Source organism: Oncorhynchus clarkii, unplaced genomic scaffold (assembly GCF_045791955.1).
Source record: "Oncorhynchus clarkii lewisi isolate Uvic-CL-2024 unplaced genomic scaffold, UVic_Ocla_1.0 unplaced_contig_6721_pilon_pilon, whole genome shotgun sequence".
In the NCBI taxonomy this organism is placed as follows: domain Eukaryota; kingdom Metazoa; phylum Chordata; class Actinopteri; order Salmoniformes; family Salmonidae; genus Oncorhynchus; species Oncorhynchus clarkii.
Genome location: NW_027260976.1, coordinates 205,001 through 223,634, shown reverse-complemented (window position 1 = coordinate 223,634; position 18,634 = coordinate 205,001). Strand labels below are relative to the sequence as shown.

Sequence of the window (18,634 nt, the reverse complement as noted above, 5' to 3'; positions counted from 1 at the left end):
CAGACCGTTAGAGATTAGCAGGCCCATGTTAACCTCTCTAGGGTACTTGGAGAGTTGTATCAGACCGTTAGAGATTAGCAGGCCCATGTTAACCTCTCTAGGGTACGTGTGACGCTAGCGTCCCATCTGACCAACATCCAGTGAGGTTGCAGAGCGCCAAATTCAATTACAGAAATGCTCATTATACAAATTCAGAAAACAAAACATATTTTACATAGGTTTAAAGATTACCTTCTTGTTAAACCAACCACAGTGTCATATTTATAAAATGCCTTTCGGCGAAAGCATACCAAGCCCAGAACATACCTAGCCCAGAACATACCTAGCCCAGAACATAGCCCAGTTGACAAATTATTACAAACAATAACCAGCCAAGCAGAAGCCTTAAAAAACTCAGAAATAGAGAGAAAATGAATCCCTTGCCTTTGATGATCTTCATATGGTGGCAATCAGAAGACATTAATTTACTCAATATACCATTACCTTCTGGTGTAGACCCTCTACTATATACCATCCTCCTATAACCATTACCTTCTGGTGTAGGCCCTCCACTATATACCTTCATCCTCCTATAACCATTACCTTCTGGTGTAGACCCTCCACTATATACCTTCCTCCTCCTATAACCATTACCTTCTGGTGTAGACCCTCTACTATATACCTTCCTCCTATAAGCATTACCTTCTGGTTTAGATCCTCCACTATATACCCTCCTCCTATAACCATTACCTTCTGGTGTAGACCCTCCACTATATACCTTCCTCCTATACCCATTACCTTCTGGTGTAGACCCTCCACTATATATCTTCCTCCTATAACCATTACCTTCTGGTGTAGACCCTCCACTATATACCCTCCTCCTATAAGCATTACCTTCTGGTGTAGACCCTCCACTATATACCTTCCTCCTATAACCATTACCTTCTGGTGTAGACCCTCCACTATATACCTTCCTCCTACAGATACCCATTACCTTCTGGTGTAGACCCTCCACTATATACCTTCCTCCTACAGATACCCATTACCTTCTGGTGTAGACCCTCCACTATATATCTTCCTCCTATAACCATTACCTTCTGGTGTAGACCCTCCACTATATACCTTCCTCCTATACCCATTATCTTCTGGTGTAGACCCTCCACTATATACCTTCCTCCTATAACCATTACCTTCTGGTGTAGACCCTCCACTATATACCTTCCTCCTACAGATACCCATTACCTTCTGGTGTAGACCCTCCACTATATACCTTCCTCCTACAGATAACCATTACCTTCTGGTGTAGACCCTCCACTATATACCTTCCTCCTATAACCATTACCTTCTGGTGTAGACCCTCCACTATATACCTTCCTCCTACAGATACCCATTACCTTCTGGTCTAGACTCTCCACTATATACCTTCCTCCTACAGATAACCATTACCTTCTGGTGTAGACCCTCCACTATATACCTTCCTCCTACAGATACCCATTACCTTCTGGTGTAGACCATCCACTATATACCTTCATCCTCCTATAACCATTACCTTCTGGTGTAGACCCTCCACTATATACCTTCCTCCTATAACCATTACCTTCTGGTGTAGACCCTCCACTATATACCCTCCTCCTACAGATACCCATTACCTTCTGGTGTAGACCCTCCACTATATACCTTCCTCCTACAGATACCCATTCACTTCTGGTGTAGATCCTCCACTATATACCTTCCTCCTACAGATAACCATTACCTTCTGGTGTAGACCCTCCACTATATACCTTCCTCCTATACCCATTACCTTCTGGTGTAGACCCTCCACTATATACCTTCCTCCTACAGATACCCATTAACTTCTGGTGTAGATCCTCCACTATGTACCTTCCTCCTATAACCGTTAACTTCTGGTGTAGACCCTCCACTATATACCTTCCTCCTACAGATACCCATTACCTTCTGGTGTAGACCCTCAACTATATACCCTCCTCCTACAGATACCCATTACCTTCTGGTGTAGACCCTCCACTATATACCTTCCTCCTATACCCATTACCTTCTGGTGTAGACCCTCCACTATATACCCTCCTCCTACAGATACCCATTACCTTCTGGTGTAGACCCTCCACTATATACCTTCCTCCTATAACCATTACCTTCTGGTGTAGACCCTCCACTATATACCTTCCTCCTATACCCATTACCTTCTGGTGTAGACCCTCCACTATATACCTTCCTCCTATAACCATTACCTTCTGGTGTAGACCCTCCACTATATACCTTCCTCCTATACCCATTATCTTCTGGTCTAGACCCTCCACTATATACCCTCCTCCTACAGATACCCATTACCTTCTGGTGTAGACCCTTCACTATGTACCTTCCTCCTATAACCATTACCTTCTGGTGTAGACCCTCCACTATATACCTTCATCCTCCTATAACCATTACCTTCTGGTGTAGACCCTCCACTATATACCTTCCTCCTCCTATAACCATTACCTTCTGGTGTAGACCCTCCACTATATACCTTCCTCCTATAACCATTACCTTCTGGTGTAGACCCTCCACTATATACCCTCCTCCTACAGATACCCATTACCTTCTGGTGTAGACCCTCCACTATATACCTTCCTCCTACAGATAACCATTACCTTCTGGTGTAGACCCTCCACTATATACCTTCCTCCTATACCCATTACCTTCTGTTGTAGACCCTCCACTATATACCCTCCTCCTACAGATACCCATTACCTTCTGGTGTAGATCCTCCACTATATACCTTCCTCCTATAACCATTACCTTCTGGTGTAGACCCTCCACTATATACCTTCCTCCTATACCCATTACCTTCTGGTGTAGACCCTCCACTATATACCTTCCTCCTATAACCATTACCTTCTGGTGTAGACCCTCCACTATATACCTTCCTCCTATACCCATTATCTTCTGGTGTAGACCCTCCACTATATACCCTCCTCCTACAGATACCCATTACCTTCTGGTGTAGACCCTTCACTATGTACCTTCCTCCTATAACCATTACCTTCTGGTGTAGGCCCTCCACTATATACCTTCATCCTCCTATAACCATTACCTTCTGGTGTAGACCCTCCACTATATACCTTCCTCATCCTATAACCATTACCTTCTGGTGTAGACCCTCCACTATATACCTTCCTCCTATAACCATTACCTTCTGGTGTAGACCCTCCACTATATACCCTCCTCCTACAGATACCCATTACCTTCTGGTGTAGACCCTCCACTATATACCTTCCTCCTACAGATACCCATTAACTTCTGGTGTAGATCCTCCACTATATACCTTCCTCCTACAGATACAAATTACCTTATGGTGTAGACCCTCCACTATATACCTTCCTCCTATAACCATTACCTTCTGGTGTAGACCCTCCACTATATACCTTCCTCCTATAACCATTACCTTCTGGTGTAGACCCTCCACTATATACATTCCTCCTATAACCATTACCTTCTGGTGTAGACCCTCTACTATATACCTTCCTCCTACAGATACCCATTACCTTCTGGTCTAGACTCTCCACTATATACCTTCCTCCTACAGATAACCATTACCTTCTGGTGTAGACCCTCCACTATATACCTTCCTCCTACAGATACCCATTACCTTCTGGTGTAGACCCTCCACTATATACCTTCATCCTCCTATAACCATTACCTTCTGGTGTAGACCCTCCACTATATACCTTCCTCCTCCTATAACCATTACCTTCTGGGGGGGGGGGGGGCTGCCTGCTGCGGACGGATCAAGGCTGCATCTCAAATGCACCCTATTCCCTGTGTTGTGCACTACTTTTGACCAGGGCCCATTGACCCGTAAGGAATAGGGTGCATTTGAGATGCAGACAGAGAATAGACTGGATTAACTGATTACCTTATTGACCTGAATGTAATATTTTTACATTCATATATATCTCTCTCTCGCCCTGCCCCTCTCTCTTTCCCCCTGCCCCTCTCTCTCTATCTCCCTGCCCCCCTCTCTCTCTCGCCCTGCCCCTCTCTCTCTCTCGCCCTGCCCCTCTCTCTTTCCCCCTGCCCCTCTCTCTCTCCCCCTGCCCCTCTCTCTCTCCCCCTGCCCCTCTCTCTCTCCCCCTGCCCCTCTCTCTTTCCCCCTGCCCCTCTCTCTCTCTCTCCATGCCCCTCTCTCTCTCCCTGCCCCTCTCTCTCTCCCTGCCCCTCTCTCTCTCCCCCTGCCCCTCTCTCTCTCCCCCTGCCCCTCTCTCTCTCCCCCTGCCCCTCTCTCTCTTTCCCCCTGCCCCCCTCTCTCTTTCCCCCTGCCCCCCTCTCTCTTTCCCCCTGCCCCCCTCTCTCTTTCCCCCTGCCCCCCTCTCTCTCTCCCCCTGCCCCTCTCTCTCTCCCCCTGCCCCCCTCTCTCTTTCCCCCTGCCCCCCCCCTCTCTCTTTCCCTCTGCCCCCCTCTCTCTTTCCCCCTGCCCCCTCTCTCTCCCCCCCTGCCCCCCTCTCTCTCCCCCCCTGCCCCCCTCTCTCTCCCCCCCTGCCCCCCTCTCTCTCTCCCGCTGCCCCTCTCTCTCCTCCCCCTGCTCCCCTCTCTCTCTCTCCCCCTGCCCCTCTCTCTCTTTCCCCCTGCCCCTCTCTCTCTCTCCCCCTGCCCCTCTCTCTTTCCCCCTGCCCCTCTCTCTTTCCCCCTGCCCATCTCTCTCTTTCCCCCTGCCCCTCTCTCTCTCTCCCCTCTCGCTCTACAGTGCGTCTGCGTGTGGAGCGGTTGTCTATAATTGAGCAGTGTATTTCCCAGTGTTCTAAGGCCTACACACAATCAGCCCTGCTTCTGGACCTGGCCTCACTGCTCAGAGTCGCAGGTAACACACACACACCTAGGGGAAGAGTTTAACCGTGACACACACACACCTAGGGGAAGAGTTTAACCGTGACACACACACACCTAGGGGAAGAGTTTAACCGTGACACACACACACCTAGGGGAAGAGTTTAACCGTGACACCTAGGGGAAGAGTTTAACCGTGACACCTAGGGGAAGAGTTTAACCGTGACACCTAGGGGAAGAGTTTAACCGTGACACCTAGGGGAAGAGTTTAACCGTGACACCTAGGGGAAGAGTTTAACCGTGACACCTAGGGGAAGAGTTTAACCGTGACACCTAGGGGAAGAGTTTAACCGAGATACCCTGCTAACACAACAGGAGCACTCCATGGGGAACTGTTTCACAGAATAAACATGAAGACTTCTGATTTGGCAACTCTTTAGTGGCTGTAAGGGTCTAACCAGTTTTTCTCTGCTTCCAGGTGGTGATGAGTGGAGGTGTAAGGGTCAGGTGTTCTCTCTACTAGCTCAACAGGCTCTTCAGGCGCTGGACTACAAGACCTCCTACATACACTGTCAGGACCTCATGGCCTCAGGTGGGTTACATCACTGTAGTAGCGTTGCAGTAATGTTGTAGTAACTTTGTAGTGTTGTATTGCTGTAGTGTTGTAATGTAGTAACATTGTAGTAACGTTGTGTTGCAATGCTGTAGTAACAGTGTTGTAGTAATGTTGTAGTAACTTTGTACTAGTGGTATAGTAATGTTGTGGTAAATTTGGCAGAAAGCCCTGCCTTCAGCTGTTTGCTTAGAAATTCTAGGGACAGTAAGGGGGCCTGCGTCTCGTGACTGTAGCGTAGGTGTAGGTATGTACGGCAGGACCAAGTCAGAGAGATGGGTTGGAGCCCATGTAATGCTTTGTAGGTTAGCAGTAAAACCACCTCAACAGGAAGCCAGTTCTGGTGGGCTAGCGCTGGCGTAATATGCTATTTTTGGGGGGGTTCTACTCAACATTCTATCAGCTGTGTTTAAAACTAACTGAAGTTTATTCAGTGCTTTATCCGAGTAGCCGGCGAGTAGAGCATTGCAGTCGTCTAACCTCGAAAGCATTAGCTCCTCCGCATCATTTTTAGACAAAAGGTTTAGGAGTTTTGCCACGTTAAGAAGATGGGGGGGGGGGAAAGCCTTTTTAAAGTATTTTTTTAGATGTTTAAGGAAAGAGAGATCAGGGTCTAACTCCGAGGTCCTTCAGTTTTGTTTTTTGTTGAGAGGACTGTACAACCATCGAGATTAATTGTCCGATCCAACAGCAGATCTCTTTGTTTCTTGGGACCTAGAACCAGCATCTCTGTTTTGACCGAGTTTAAAAGTAGAACATTTACCGTCGTACACGTCCTCATGTCTGAAAGACAGGCTTCCAGGGTAGGACATTTTGGAGCTTCACCATGCCTCATGTCTGAAAGACAGGCTTCCAGGGACATTTTGGAGCTTCACCATGCATAGCAGTGGAAGTTTGTGTTTCCCGAATGACATCACCGTGAGGTACCATGCAGTGCCTTCGGAAAGTATTCATACCCTTTGACTTTCTCCACATTTTGTTACGTTACAGCCTTATTCTATAATTGATTAAATAAATAATTTACTTACTCTAAAATGGTTAAATATTTTTTTTGCATCAATCTACACACAATACCCCATAATGACATCACAATACCCCATAATGACATCACAATACCCCATAATGACATCACAATACCCCATAATGACATCACAATACCCCATAATGACATCACAATACCCCATAATGACATCACGATACCCCATAATGACGAAGCAAAAACAGGTGCAAATGTATTAAAAATAAAGAACAGAAATACCTTATTTGCATAAATATTCAGACCCTTTGCTATGATACTCAAAAAATTGAGCTCAGGTGCATCCTGTTTCCATTGATCATCTTTGAGATGTTTCTACAACTTGATTGGAGTCCCCATGTGGTAAATTTAATTGATTAGACAAGGCACACACACCTCTCTATATAAGGTCCCACAGTTGACAGTGCATGTCAGACTCAAAACCAAGTCAATTAACCTTGTCGGAGTGGGCACCCTGATTCTAGCTTGTCAGCTAGGCAGGCTACTGCTTGGGAAGATCTCTCCACTGGAAGCCCGAGGTAGGGGGAGCGGGGGAATCTATCAAATAGCACACCTCTAACTTTGTACAGTACTAATGCAATAAGTAAAATCAGTCGCGCTACGAAATGCTACCAAATAAACCACAATTAATTCATAACACTGTGAATATAGAGTTTCACAGACATATTGTTAAGTTTTTTTCTGGTTTGTGTGAAATCGTTAAGAATAATATGAAACCTGTTACGGTTTTCTTGCGGTGAAGGAGAGGCGGACCAAGACGCAGCGTGGTTTCTATTCATGTTTAATATGAAATTTAGATGAAACACGAACAGTACAAAAACAATAAACGTAACGAGAAAACCTAACAGCCTATTCTGGTGCACAAACAAACACAGAGACAGGAACAATCACCCACCAAACACTCAAAGAATATGGCTGCCTAAATATGGTTCCCAATCAGAGACAACGATAAACACCTGCCTCTGATTGAGAACCACTCCAGACAGCCATAGACTTTTCTAGATAACCCCACTAAGCCACAATCCCAATACGTACGAAAAACCCCAAGACAAAACACACCATAATAAACCCATGTCACACCCTGGCCTGACCAAAATAATAAAGAAAACACAAAATACTAAGACAAAACTGCACACCAACAAGGTGAATTGGTTTAGTCTCGACTCTTGTTTGACGCACTGCTTTGCTTTATCTTGGCAAGATCGCAGTCGTAAATGAGAACTTGTTCTCGATTGGCCTACCTAAAAAGGTGAAATATATATATTTTTTAAACATATTCATATAGTTTTAAATGGTAGTCTTTATTTGTGTTCCAAATGTCTGAATACAAATTAGTTTGTGCAGAATGGTGCTTTTTCTGGGGGGTTTGGGCGCTGAAGGTTGGGTTTTCTGGGGGGTTTGGGCGCTGAAGGTTGGGTTTTCTGGGGGGTTTGGGCGCTGAAGGTTGGGTTTTCTGGGGGGTTTGGGCGCTGAAGGTTGGGTTTTCTGGGGGGTTTGGGCGCTGAAGGTTGGGTTTTCTGGGGGGTTTGGGCGCTGAAGGTTGGGTTTTCTGGGGGGTTTGGGCGCTGAAGGTTGGGTTTTCTGGGGGGTTTGGGCGCTGAAGGTTGGGTTTTCTGGGGGGTTTGGGCGCTGAAGGTTGGGTTTTCTGGGGGGTTTGGGCGCTGAAGGTTGGGTTTTCTGGGGGGTTTGGGCGCTGAAGGTTGGGTTTTCTGGGGGGTTTGGGCGCTGAAGGTTGGGTTTTTGGGGGGGTTTGGGCGCTGAAGGATGGGTTTGACAGAACCGCCACTGAACAGGGGAGAAGGGCTTTGGTCAGGGAGGTGACCAAGAACGTCAACAGAAGGCCATCGTCCCGGAGTCGCCTCTTCACTGTTGACGTTGAGACTGGACAGAGGAGCTCTGCCTAGAAGGCCAGCATCCCAGAGTCGCCTCTTCACTGTTGACGTTGAGACTGGACAGAGGAACTCTGCCTAGAAGGCCAGCATCCCAGAGTCGCCTCTTCACTGTTGACGTTGAGACTGGACAGAGGAGCTCTGCCTAGAAGGCCAGCATCCCAGAGTCGCCTCTTCACTGTTGACGTTGAGACTGGACAGAGGAGCTCTGCCTAGAAGGCCAGCATCCCAGAGACGCCTCTTCACTGTTGACGTTGAGACTGGTGTTTTGCGGGTACTATTTAATGAAGCTGCCAGTTGAGGACTTGTGAGAGGCATCTGTTTCTCAAATCATCAACTAGTCTAAAGAAGGCCAGTTTTATTGCCAGAACGACAGTTTTTAGCTGTGCCAACATAATTGCAAAAGGTTTTTCTAATGATCAATTAGCCTTTTTAAATGATAAACTTGGATTAGCTAACACAACGTGCCATTGGTACACAGGAGTGATGGTAGCTGATAATGGGCCTCTGTACGCCTATGTAGATATTTCATAAAAAATCGGCTGTTTCCAGCAACAATAGTCATTTACAACATTAACAATGTCTACACTGTATTTCTGATCAATTTTATGTTATTTTAATGGACAATTTAAAAAAAAAAAATGTATTTAAAGAAGCTACTTTCTAAGTTACCCCTAAACTTCTGAATGGTATTATACTTGGATGTGTGGTGTCAGCGTTTGCTGCTGGCATGTCATATGCCTTACTTGGCTAATCTTGCCAATGAAAAAATAATAATTAAAGTAGTTGGCAATATCAGTGGGTTTTTGTGATGAATGAGCCATCTGATATAATAAATGATGGAGCTGAATTTGCCTTTTTCCCCAAAAATTGTAATTTAAGGTGCGCCAAAGCTTTTTTTTCTCTCATTATTTCTGTCATTTATCTCTGTTTCATAGTGTTTTTCTTCTTTATATTCAGTTTAGTCACATGATTTCGCAACTTGTAGTACGTTTGCCAATCGGTTGTGCAGCCAGACTTATTTGCCATTCATTTTGCCTCATCCCTCTCAACCACACAATGTTTCAATTCCTCATCCCTCTCAACCACACAATGTTTCAATTCCTCATCCCTCTCAACCACACAATGTTTCAATTCCTCATCCCGCTCAACCACACAATGTTTCAATTCCTCATCCCTCTCAACCACACAATGTTTCAATTCCTCATCCCTCTCAACCACACAATGTTTCAATTCCTCATCCCTCTCAACCACACAATGTTTCAATTCCTCAACCCTCTCAACCACACAATGTTTCAATTCCTCATCCCTCTCAACCACACAATGTTTCAATTCCTCATCCCTCTCAACCACACAATGTTTCAATTCCTCATCCCGCTCAACCACACAATGTTTCAATTCCTCATCCCTCTCAACCACACAATGTTTCAATTCCTCATCCCTCTCAACCACACAATGTTTCAATTCCTCATCCCTCTCAACCACACAATGTTTCAATTCCTCAACCCTCTCAACCACACAATGTTTCAATTCCTCATCCCTCTCAACCACACAATGTTTCAATTCCTCATCCCTCTCAACCACACAATGTTTCAATTCCTCATCCCTCTCAACCACACAATGTTTCAATTCCTCATCCCTCTCAACCACACAATGTTTCAATTCCTCATCCCTCTCAACCACACAATGTTTCAATTCCTCATCCCTCTCAACCACACAATGTTTCAATTCCTCATCCCTCTCAACCACGCAATGTTTCAATTCCTCATCCCTCTCAACCACACAATGTTTCAATTCCTCATCCCTCTCAACCACACAATGTTTCAATTCCTCATCCCTCTCAACCACACAATGTTTCAATTCCTCATCCCTCTCAACCACACAATGTTTCAATTCCTCATCCCTCTCAACCACACAATGTTTCAATTCCTCATCCCTCTCAACCACACAATGTTTCAATTCCTCATCCCTCTCAACCACACAATGTTTCAATTCCTCATCCCTCTCAACCACACAATGTTTCAATTCCTCATCCCTCTCAACCACACAATGTTTCAATTCCTCATCCCTCTCAACCACACAATGTTTCAATTCCTCATCCCTCTCAACCACACAATGTTTCAATTCCTCATCCCTCTCAACCACACAATGTTTCAATTCCTCATCCCTCTCAACCACACAATGTTTCAATTCCTCAACCCTCTCAACCATAAAATGTTTCAATTCCTCATCCCTCTCAACCACACAATGTTTCAATTCCTCATCCCTCTCAACCACACAATGTTTCACTTCCTCATCCCTCTCAACCATACAATGTTTCAATTCCTCATCCCTCTCAACCACACAATGTTTCAATTCCTCATCCCTCTCAACCACACAATGTTTCAATTCCTCATCCCTCTCAACCACACAATGTTTCAATTCCTCATCCCTCTCAACCACACAATGTTTCAATTCCTCATCCCTCTCAACCACACAATGTTTCAATTTCTCATCCCTCTCAACCACACAATGTTTCAATTCCTCATCCCTCTCAACCACACAATGTTTCAATTCCTCATCCCTCTCAACCACACAATGTTTCAATTCCTCATCCCTCTCAACAATACAATGTTTCAATTCCTCATCCCTCTCAACCACACAATGTTTCAATTCCTCAACCCTCTCAACCACAAAATGTTTCAATTCCTCATCCCTCTCAACCACACAATGTTTCAATTCCTCATCCCTCTCAACCACACAATGTTTCAATTCCTCATCCCTCTCAACCACACAATGTTTCAATTCCTCATCCCTCTCAACCACACAATGTTTCAATTCCTCATCCCTCTCAACCACACAATGTTTCAATTCCTCATCCCTCTCAACCACACAATGTTTCAATTCCTCATCCCGCTCAACCATACAATGTTTCAATTCCTCATCCCTCTCAACCACACAATGTTTCAATTCCTCATCCCTCTCAACCACACAATGTTTCAATTCCTCATCCCTCTCAACCACACAATGTTTCAATTCCTCATCCCTCTCAACCACACAATGTTTCAATTCCTCATCCCTCTCAACCACACAATGTTTCAATTCCTCATCCCTCTCAACCACACAATGTTTCAATTCCTCATCCCTCTCAACCACACAATGTTTCAATTCCTCATCCCTCTCAACCACACAATGTTTCAATTCCTCATCCCTCTCAACCACACAATGTTTCAATTCCTCATCCCTCTCAACCACACAATGTTTCAATTCCTCATCCCTCTCAACCACACAATGTTTCAATTCCTCATCCCTCTCAACCACACAATGTTTCAATTCCTCATCCCTCTCAACCACACAATGTTTCAATTCCTCATCCCTCTCAACCACACAATGTTTCAATTCCTCATCCCTCTCAACCACACAATGTTTCAATTCCTCATCCCTCTCAACCATACGATGTTTCAATTCCTCATCCCTCTCAACCATACAATGTTTCAATTCCTCATCCCTCTCAACCACACAATGTTTCAATTCCTCATCCCTCTCAACCACACAATGTTTCAATTCCTCATCCCTCTCAACCATACAATGTTTCATCAATTTAACAGTTTTTACAGTGATTGTTTTAATGGGTGTGCAGTGAACGACTGTATAAATGTCGGCCTGCACAGCCTCATGCAGTGGCACCAACAAAAACCCCCCCACAATGAAAACAACTGGGAGCGACATCAATACTGCTTTCAATTTGACTTTTGCTTTCAAAAGCAGCTCAAACATTAAACACATAAGGAATACAGTATAGCCATGGAACTCTACCGGGCATTATGATGCATGCTTTAGAATGCCCTTCAAGACCAATCAGAAACGACTATTCAACAATGCCATGGTTTAAAGCGTTTTAACCTTTTATCAGTGGCTTTAATGCACGGGAGTAACACTGTAGCGATGGTGGACTAGGGGAGGGAGGGAGTTAGGGAGGAGGAGAGGAGGGAGGGAGGGAGGAGAGGAGAGGAGGGAGGGAGGGAGGGAGGAGAGGAGGGAGGGAGGAGGGAGGGAGGGAGGAGGAGGAGAGGGAGGAGGAGAGGAGGGAGGGAGGGAGGGGGGAGGGATGGAGGAGGAGAAGAGGGAGGGAGGGGGAGGGATGGAGATATGGAAACAGGCAGGAAGACAGAAATAGAGTGGGATAGAATGAGAGAGATAAAAGAACGAGGAGAGGAGAGAGGAGGAGGAGGAGGGAGGGAGAGGGAGGGAGGGAGGGAGGGAGGTGTCACAGACAACTTGTCTGAGGAGATGGTGTTTTCTTAGGCTTCATAACAAATAACACTCTATTCCCTATGTAGTGCACTACTTTAGACCAGAGCCCTATGGAACCCTATTCCCTATATAGTGCACTACTTTAGACCAGAGCCCTATGGAACCCTATTCCCTATATAGTGCACTACTTTAGACCAGAGCCCTATGGAACCCTATTCCCTATATAGTGCACTACTTTAGACCAGAGCCCTATGGAACCCTATTCCCTATATAGTGCACTACTTTAGACCAGAGCCCTATGGAACCCTATTCCCTATATAGTGCACTACTTTAGACCAGAGCCCTATGGAACTCTATTCCCTATGTAGTGCACTACTTTAGACCAGAGCCCTATGGAACCCTATTCCCTATATAGTGCACTACTTTAGACCAGAGCCCTATGGAACCCTATTCCCTATATAGTGCACTACTTTAGTCCAGAGCCCTATGGAACCCTATTCCCTGTATAGTGCACTACTTTAGACCAGAGCCCTATGGAACCCTATTCCCTGTATAGTGCACTACTTTAGACCAGAGCCCTATGGAACCCTATTCCCTATATAGTGCACTACTTTAGACCAGAGCCCTATGGAACCCTATTCTCTATATAGTGCACTACTTTAGACCAGAGCCCTATAGAACCCTATTCCTTATATAGTGCACTACTTTAGACCAGAGCCCTATAGAACCCTATTCCCTATATAGTGCACTACTTTAGTCCAGAGCCCTATGGAACCCTATTCCCTAGATAGTGCACTACTTTAGTTCAGAGCCCTATGGAACCCTATTCCCTATATAGTGCACTACTTTAGTCCAGAGCCCTATGGAACCCTATTCCCTATATAGTGCACTACTTTAGACCAGAGCCCTATGGAACCCTATTCCCTATATAGTGCACTACTTTAGACCAGAGCCCTATGGAACCCTATTCCCTATATAGTGCACTACTTTAGACCAGAGCCCTATGGAACCCTATTCCCTATATAGTGCACTACTTTAGACCAGAGCCCTATGGAACCCTATTCCCTATATAGTGCACTACTTTAGTCCAGGGCCCTATGGAACCCTATTCCCTATATAGTTCACTACTTTAGACCAGAGCCCTATGGAACCCTATTCCCTATATAGTGCACTACTTTAGTCCAGAGCCCTATGGAACCCTATTCCCTAGATAGTGCACTACTTTAGTCCAGAGCCCTATGGAACCCTATTCCCTATATAGTGCACTACTTTAGTCCAGAGCCCTATGGAACCCTATTCCCTATATAGTGCACTACTTTAGTCCAGAGCCCTATGGAACCCTATTCCCTATATAGTGCACTACTTTAGTCCAGAGCCCTATGGAACCCTATTCCCTATATAGTTCACTACTTTAGTCCAGAGCCCTATGGAACCCTATTCCCTATATAGTGCACTACTTTAGTCCAGAGCCCTATGGAACCCTATTCCCTATATAGTGCACTACTTTAGTCCAGAGCCCTATGGAACCCTATTCCCTATATAGTGCACTACTTTAGTCCAGAGCCCTATGGAACCCTATTCCCTATATAGTGCACTACTTTAGACCAGAGCCCTATGGAACCCTATTCCCTATATAGTGCACTACTTTAGACCAGAGCCCTATGGAACCCTATTCCCTATATAGTGCACTACTTTAGACCAGAGCCCTATGGAACCCTATTCCCTATATAGTGCACTACTTTAGACCAGAGCCCTATGGAACCCTATTCCCTTTATAGTGCACTACTTTAGACCAGAGCCCTGTAGCACCCTTTTCCCTATATAGTGCACTACTTTAGACCAGAGCCCTATGGAACCCTATTCCCTATATAGTGCACTACTATAGACCAGAGCCCTATGGAACCCTAATCCCTATATAGTGCACTACTTTAGACCAGAGCCCTATGGAACTCTATTCCCTATGTAGTGCACTACTTTAGACCAGAGCCCTATGGAACTCTATTCCCTATGTAGTGCACTACTTTAGACCAGAGCCCTATGGAACCCTATTCCCTATATAGTGCACTACTTTAGACCAGAGCCCTATGGAACCCTATTCCCTATATAGTGCACTACTTTAGACCAGAGCCCTATGGAACTCTATTCCCTATGTAGTGCACTACTTTAGACCAGAGCCCTATGGAACCCTATTCCCTATATAGTGCACTACTTTAGTCCAGAGCCCTATGGAACCCTATTCCCTATATAGTGCACTACTATAGACCAGAGCCCTATGGAACCCTATTCCCTATATAGTGCACTACTTTAGTCCAGAGCCCTATGGAACCCTATTCCCTATATAGTGCACTACTTTAGACCATAGCCCTATGGAACCCTATTCCCTATATAGTGCACTACTTTAGACCAGAGCCCTATGGAACCCTATTCCCTATATAGTGCACTACTTTAGACCAGAGCCCTATGGAACCCTATTCCCTATATAGTGCACTACTTTAGACCAGAAGTCCCTGGGCGTTGGTAGACAGTAGTGCACTACTTTAGACCAGAAGTCCCTGGGCGTTGGTAGACAGTAGTGCACTACTTTAGACCAGAAGTCCCTGGGTGTTGGTAGACAGTAGTGCACTACTTTAGACCAGAAGTCCATGGGCGTTGGTAGACAGTAGTGCACTACTTTAGACCAGAAGTCCCTGGGCGTTGGTAGACAGTAGTGCACTACTTTAGACCAGAAGTCCCTGGGCGTTGGTAGACAGTAGTGCACTACTTTAGACCAGAAGTCCCTGGGCGTTGGTAGACAGTAGTGCACTACTTTAGACCAGAAGTCCCTGGGCGTTGGTAGACAGTAGTGCACTACTTTAGACCAGAAGTCCCTGGGCGTTGGTAGACAGTAGTGCACTACTTTAGACCAGAAGTCCCTGGGCGTTGGTAGACAGTAGTGCACTACATAAGGAATAGGTGGTGTTTGAGACTCTGACACACACACAGTTTAGCCTGAAACAGCCGAGGACAAACCGGTTGTGTTATTCTCTCAGAACTACACTACTAATCACATCAATGTGTATTTCTCCTGGCTGACGCCTCTCACTCACTGTCACTCACTCACTCACTCACTGTCACTCACTCACTGTCACTCATTCTGTCACTCACTCACTCCCTCTCACTCACTGTCACTCACTCACTGTCACTCACTTACTCTCACTCACTGTCACTCCCTCACTCATTGTCACTCACTCACTGTCACACACTGTCACTCACTCACACACTGTCACTCACTCACACACTGTCACTCAGTCACTCACACACTGTCACTCACTCACTGTCACTGACTCAATCACTCACTCACTCACTGTCACTCACACACTGTCGCTCGCTCATTCACTCACTCACTCACACAGTCACTCACTCCTCACTCACTGTCACTCACTCACTGTCACTGACTCAATCACTCACTCGCTCACTGTCACTCACACACTGTCGCTCGCTCATTCACTCACTCACTCACTGTCACTCACACACTGTCGCTCGCTCATTCACTCACTCACTCACACAGTCACTCACTCCTCACTCACTGTCACTCACTCACTGTCACTGACTCAATCACTCACTCGCTCACTGTCACTCACACACTGTCACTCACTGTCACTCACTCACTCACTGTCACTCACTCACTCACACAGTCACTCACTCACTCACTGTCACTCGCTCACTCACTCTGTCACTCACTGTCACTCACCCACTCACTCACTCACTGTCACTCTGTCACTCACTCACTCACACACACTGTAACCCACATGTCTTTACTCTGCACTGTGATGCTGGGCATGCAGGATCTGCCTCCTAAATTACACAGTGCTCCCTTTATAGAGTCTCTCTCCCTATGGGCCCTGGTCAACAGTAGTGCACTACCCTATGGGCCCTGGTCAACAGTAGTGCACTACCCTATGGGCCCTGGTCAACAGTAGTGCACTACCCTATGGGCCCTGGTCAACAGTAGTGCACTACCCTATGGGTCCTGGTCAACAGTAGTTCACTACCCTATGGGTCCTGGTCAACAGTAGTGCACTACCCTATGGGCCCTGGTCAACAGTAGTGCACTACCCTATGGGCCCTGGTCAACAGTAGTACACTACCCTATGGGCCCTGGTCAACAGTAGTACACTACCCTATGGGCCCTGGTCAACAGTAGTGCACTACCCTATGGGTCCTGGTCAACAGTAGTGCACTACCCTATGGGCCCTGGTCAACAGTAGTGCACTACCCAATGGGCCCTGGTCAACAGTAGTGCACTACCCTATGGGCCCTGGTCAACAGTAGTGCACTACCCTATGGGCCCTGGTCAACAGTAGTGCACTACCCTATGGGCCCTGGTCAACAGTAGTGCACTACCCTATGGGCCCTGGTCAACAGTAGTGCACTACCCTATGGGCCCTGGTCAACAGTAGTGCACTACCCTATGGGTCCTGGTCAACAGTAGTGCACTACCCTATGGGCCCTGGTCAACAGTAGTGCACTACCCAATGGGCCCTGGTCAACAGTAGTGCACTACCCAATGGACCCTGGTCAACAGTAGTGCTGTATTTAAGGAATAGGGTTCCATTTGGGCCATGAAAACAACTTGTCATCCTGGGACTCTCTCTGTGAGAGCCGGGACTCTCTCTCTGTGAGAGCCGGGACTCTCTCTTTTTGAGAGCCGGGACTCTCTCTCTGTGAGAGCCGGGACCTGGTTGGAGAAGGCAGTCTACATTTACATGTTAATCAGTTAACAGACACCCTTATCCCGGAGCCACTTACAGGAGCAATTAGGGTTAAATAGTTGGTCGTATGCTATTGTGACATCTCCCCTTCCTCTACAGGTTATGGTGATGGCTGGGAAGTGTGCAGCCTGCTTGGACAGTGTGAGGGGTACATGGACCTCAGGGCTCGCCAGGAGCTGCTGGCCTTCTCTTTGACACACTGCCCCCCCGCCAGCATCCACCCCCTCCTGGCTGCCTCTAGTGACCTACAGACACAGGTAACTCCTGACCTTTAACCTCTAGACCATGTGTCAAACTCTTTCCTTGGAAGGCCAATTGTCTGTGGGTTTTCAGTCCTCACTTGATTGATGAATTAAGGTCACACTCAGCCCTCCATGGAATGAGTCGTTGTTGTCCTTGATGATATTGTTGGCCTTCCTGTGACATTGGGTGCTATAGGTGTCCTGAAGGGCAGGTAATTTGCCCCCGGTGATGCATTCGGCAGACCGCACTACCCTCTGGAAAGCCCTGTGGTCGCAGGCGGTGCAGTTGCCGTACCAGGCGGTGATAAAGCCCGACAGGATGCTTTCAATTGTACGGGTTTTAGGTGCCAAGCCAAATTTATTCAGCCTCCTGAGGTTGAACAGCGCCTTCTTCACCACTCTGTGTGGGTGGAACATTTTGTCAGTGATGTGTACGGCGAGGAACTTGAAGCTTTCCACCTTCTCCACTGCGATCCCTTCGATGTGGGGGTGCTCCCTCTGCTGTTTCCTGAAGTCCACGATCATCCCCTTTGTTCTGGTTGACGTTGAGTGAGAGGTTATTTCCTGGCACCACACTACATGACCAAAAGTATGTGGACATCTGCTCGTTGAACAATCATGGGCATTAAGATGGAGTTGGTCTCCCTTTGGAGCCTCCACTCTTCTGTGAAGACCATTAGATGTTTGAACATTTCTGCGGGGACTCACATATACAGGAAAAATAATAAAAATGGTAACATTTATTCAAAATGGCAAGTGTTGTCCCTACATCTTTCTGGTTCCTGTTGGTCCCCTGGTGCCTGTTGGTCCCCTGGTGCCTGTTGGTCCCCTGGTGCCTGTTGGTCCCCTGGTGCCTGTTGGTCCCCTGGTTCCTGTTGGTCCCCTGGTTCCTGTTGGTCCCCTGGTGCCTGTTGGTCCCCTGGTGCCTGTTGGTCCCCTGGTGCCTGTTGGTCCCCTGGTGCCTGTTGGTCCCCTGGTTCCTGTTGGTCCCCTGGTTCCTGTTGGTCCCCTGGTTCCTGTTGGTCCCCTGGTTCCTGTTGGTCCCCTGGTTCCTGTTGGTCCCCTGG

At 46.6% G+C, this 18,634-nt stretch overlaps 1 protein-coding gene across 1 annotated transcript in view; it reads left to right on the top strand.

Moving 5' to 3' along the window:
- Nucleotides 1-18,634, top strand: part of LOC139402755 (NBAS subunit of NRZ tethering complex-like) — a 283,040-nt gene that overhangs the window by 135,068 nt on the left and 129,338 nt on the right. Inside the window, exons 32-34 of the mRNA XM_071146672.1 lie at nucleotides 4,724-4,837; nucleotides 5,282-5,395; nucleotides 17,425-17,582. Of these exons, the coding sequence (XP_071002773.1) occupies nucleotides 4,724-4,837; nucleotides 5,282-5,395; nucleotides 17,425-17,582 (386 nt within the window). The remainder of the gene's footprint in view (nucleotides 1-4,723; nucleotides 4,838-5,281; nucleotides 5,396-17,424; nucleotides 17,583-18,634) is intronic.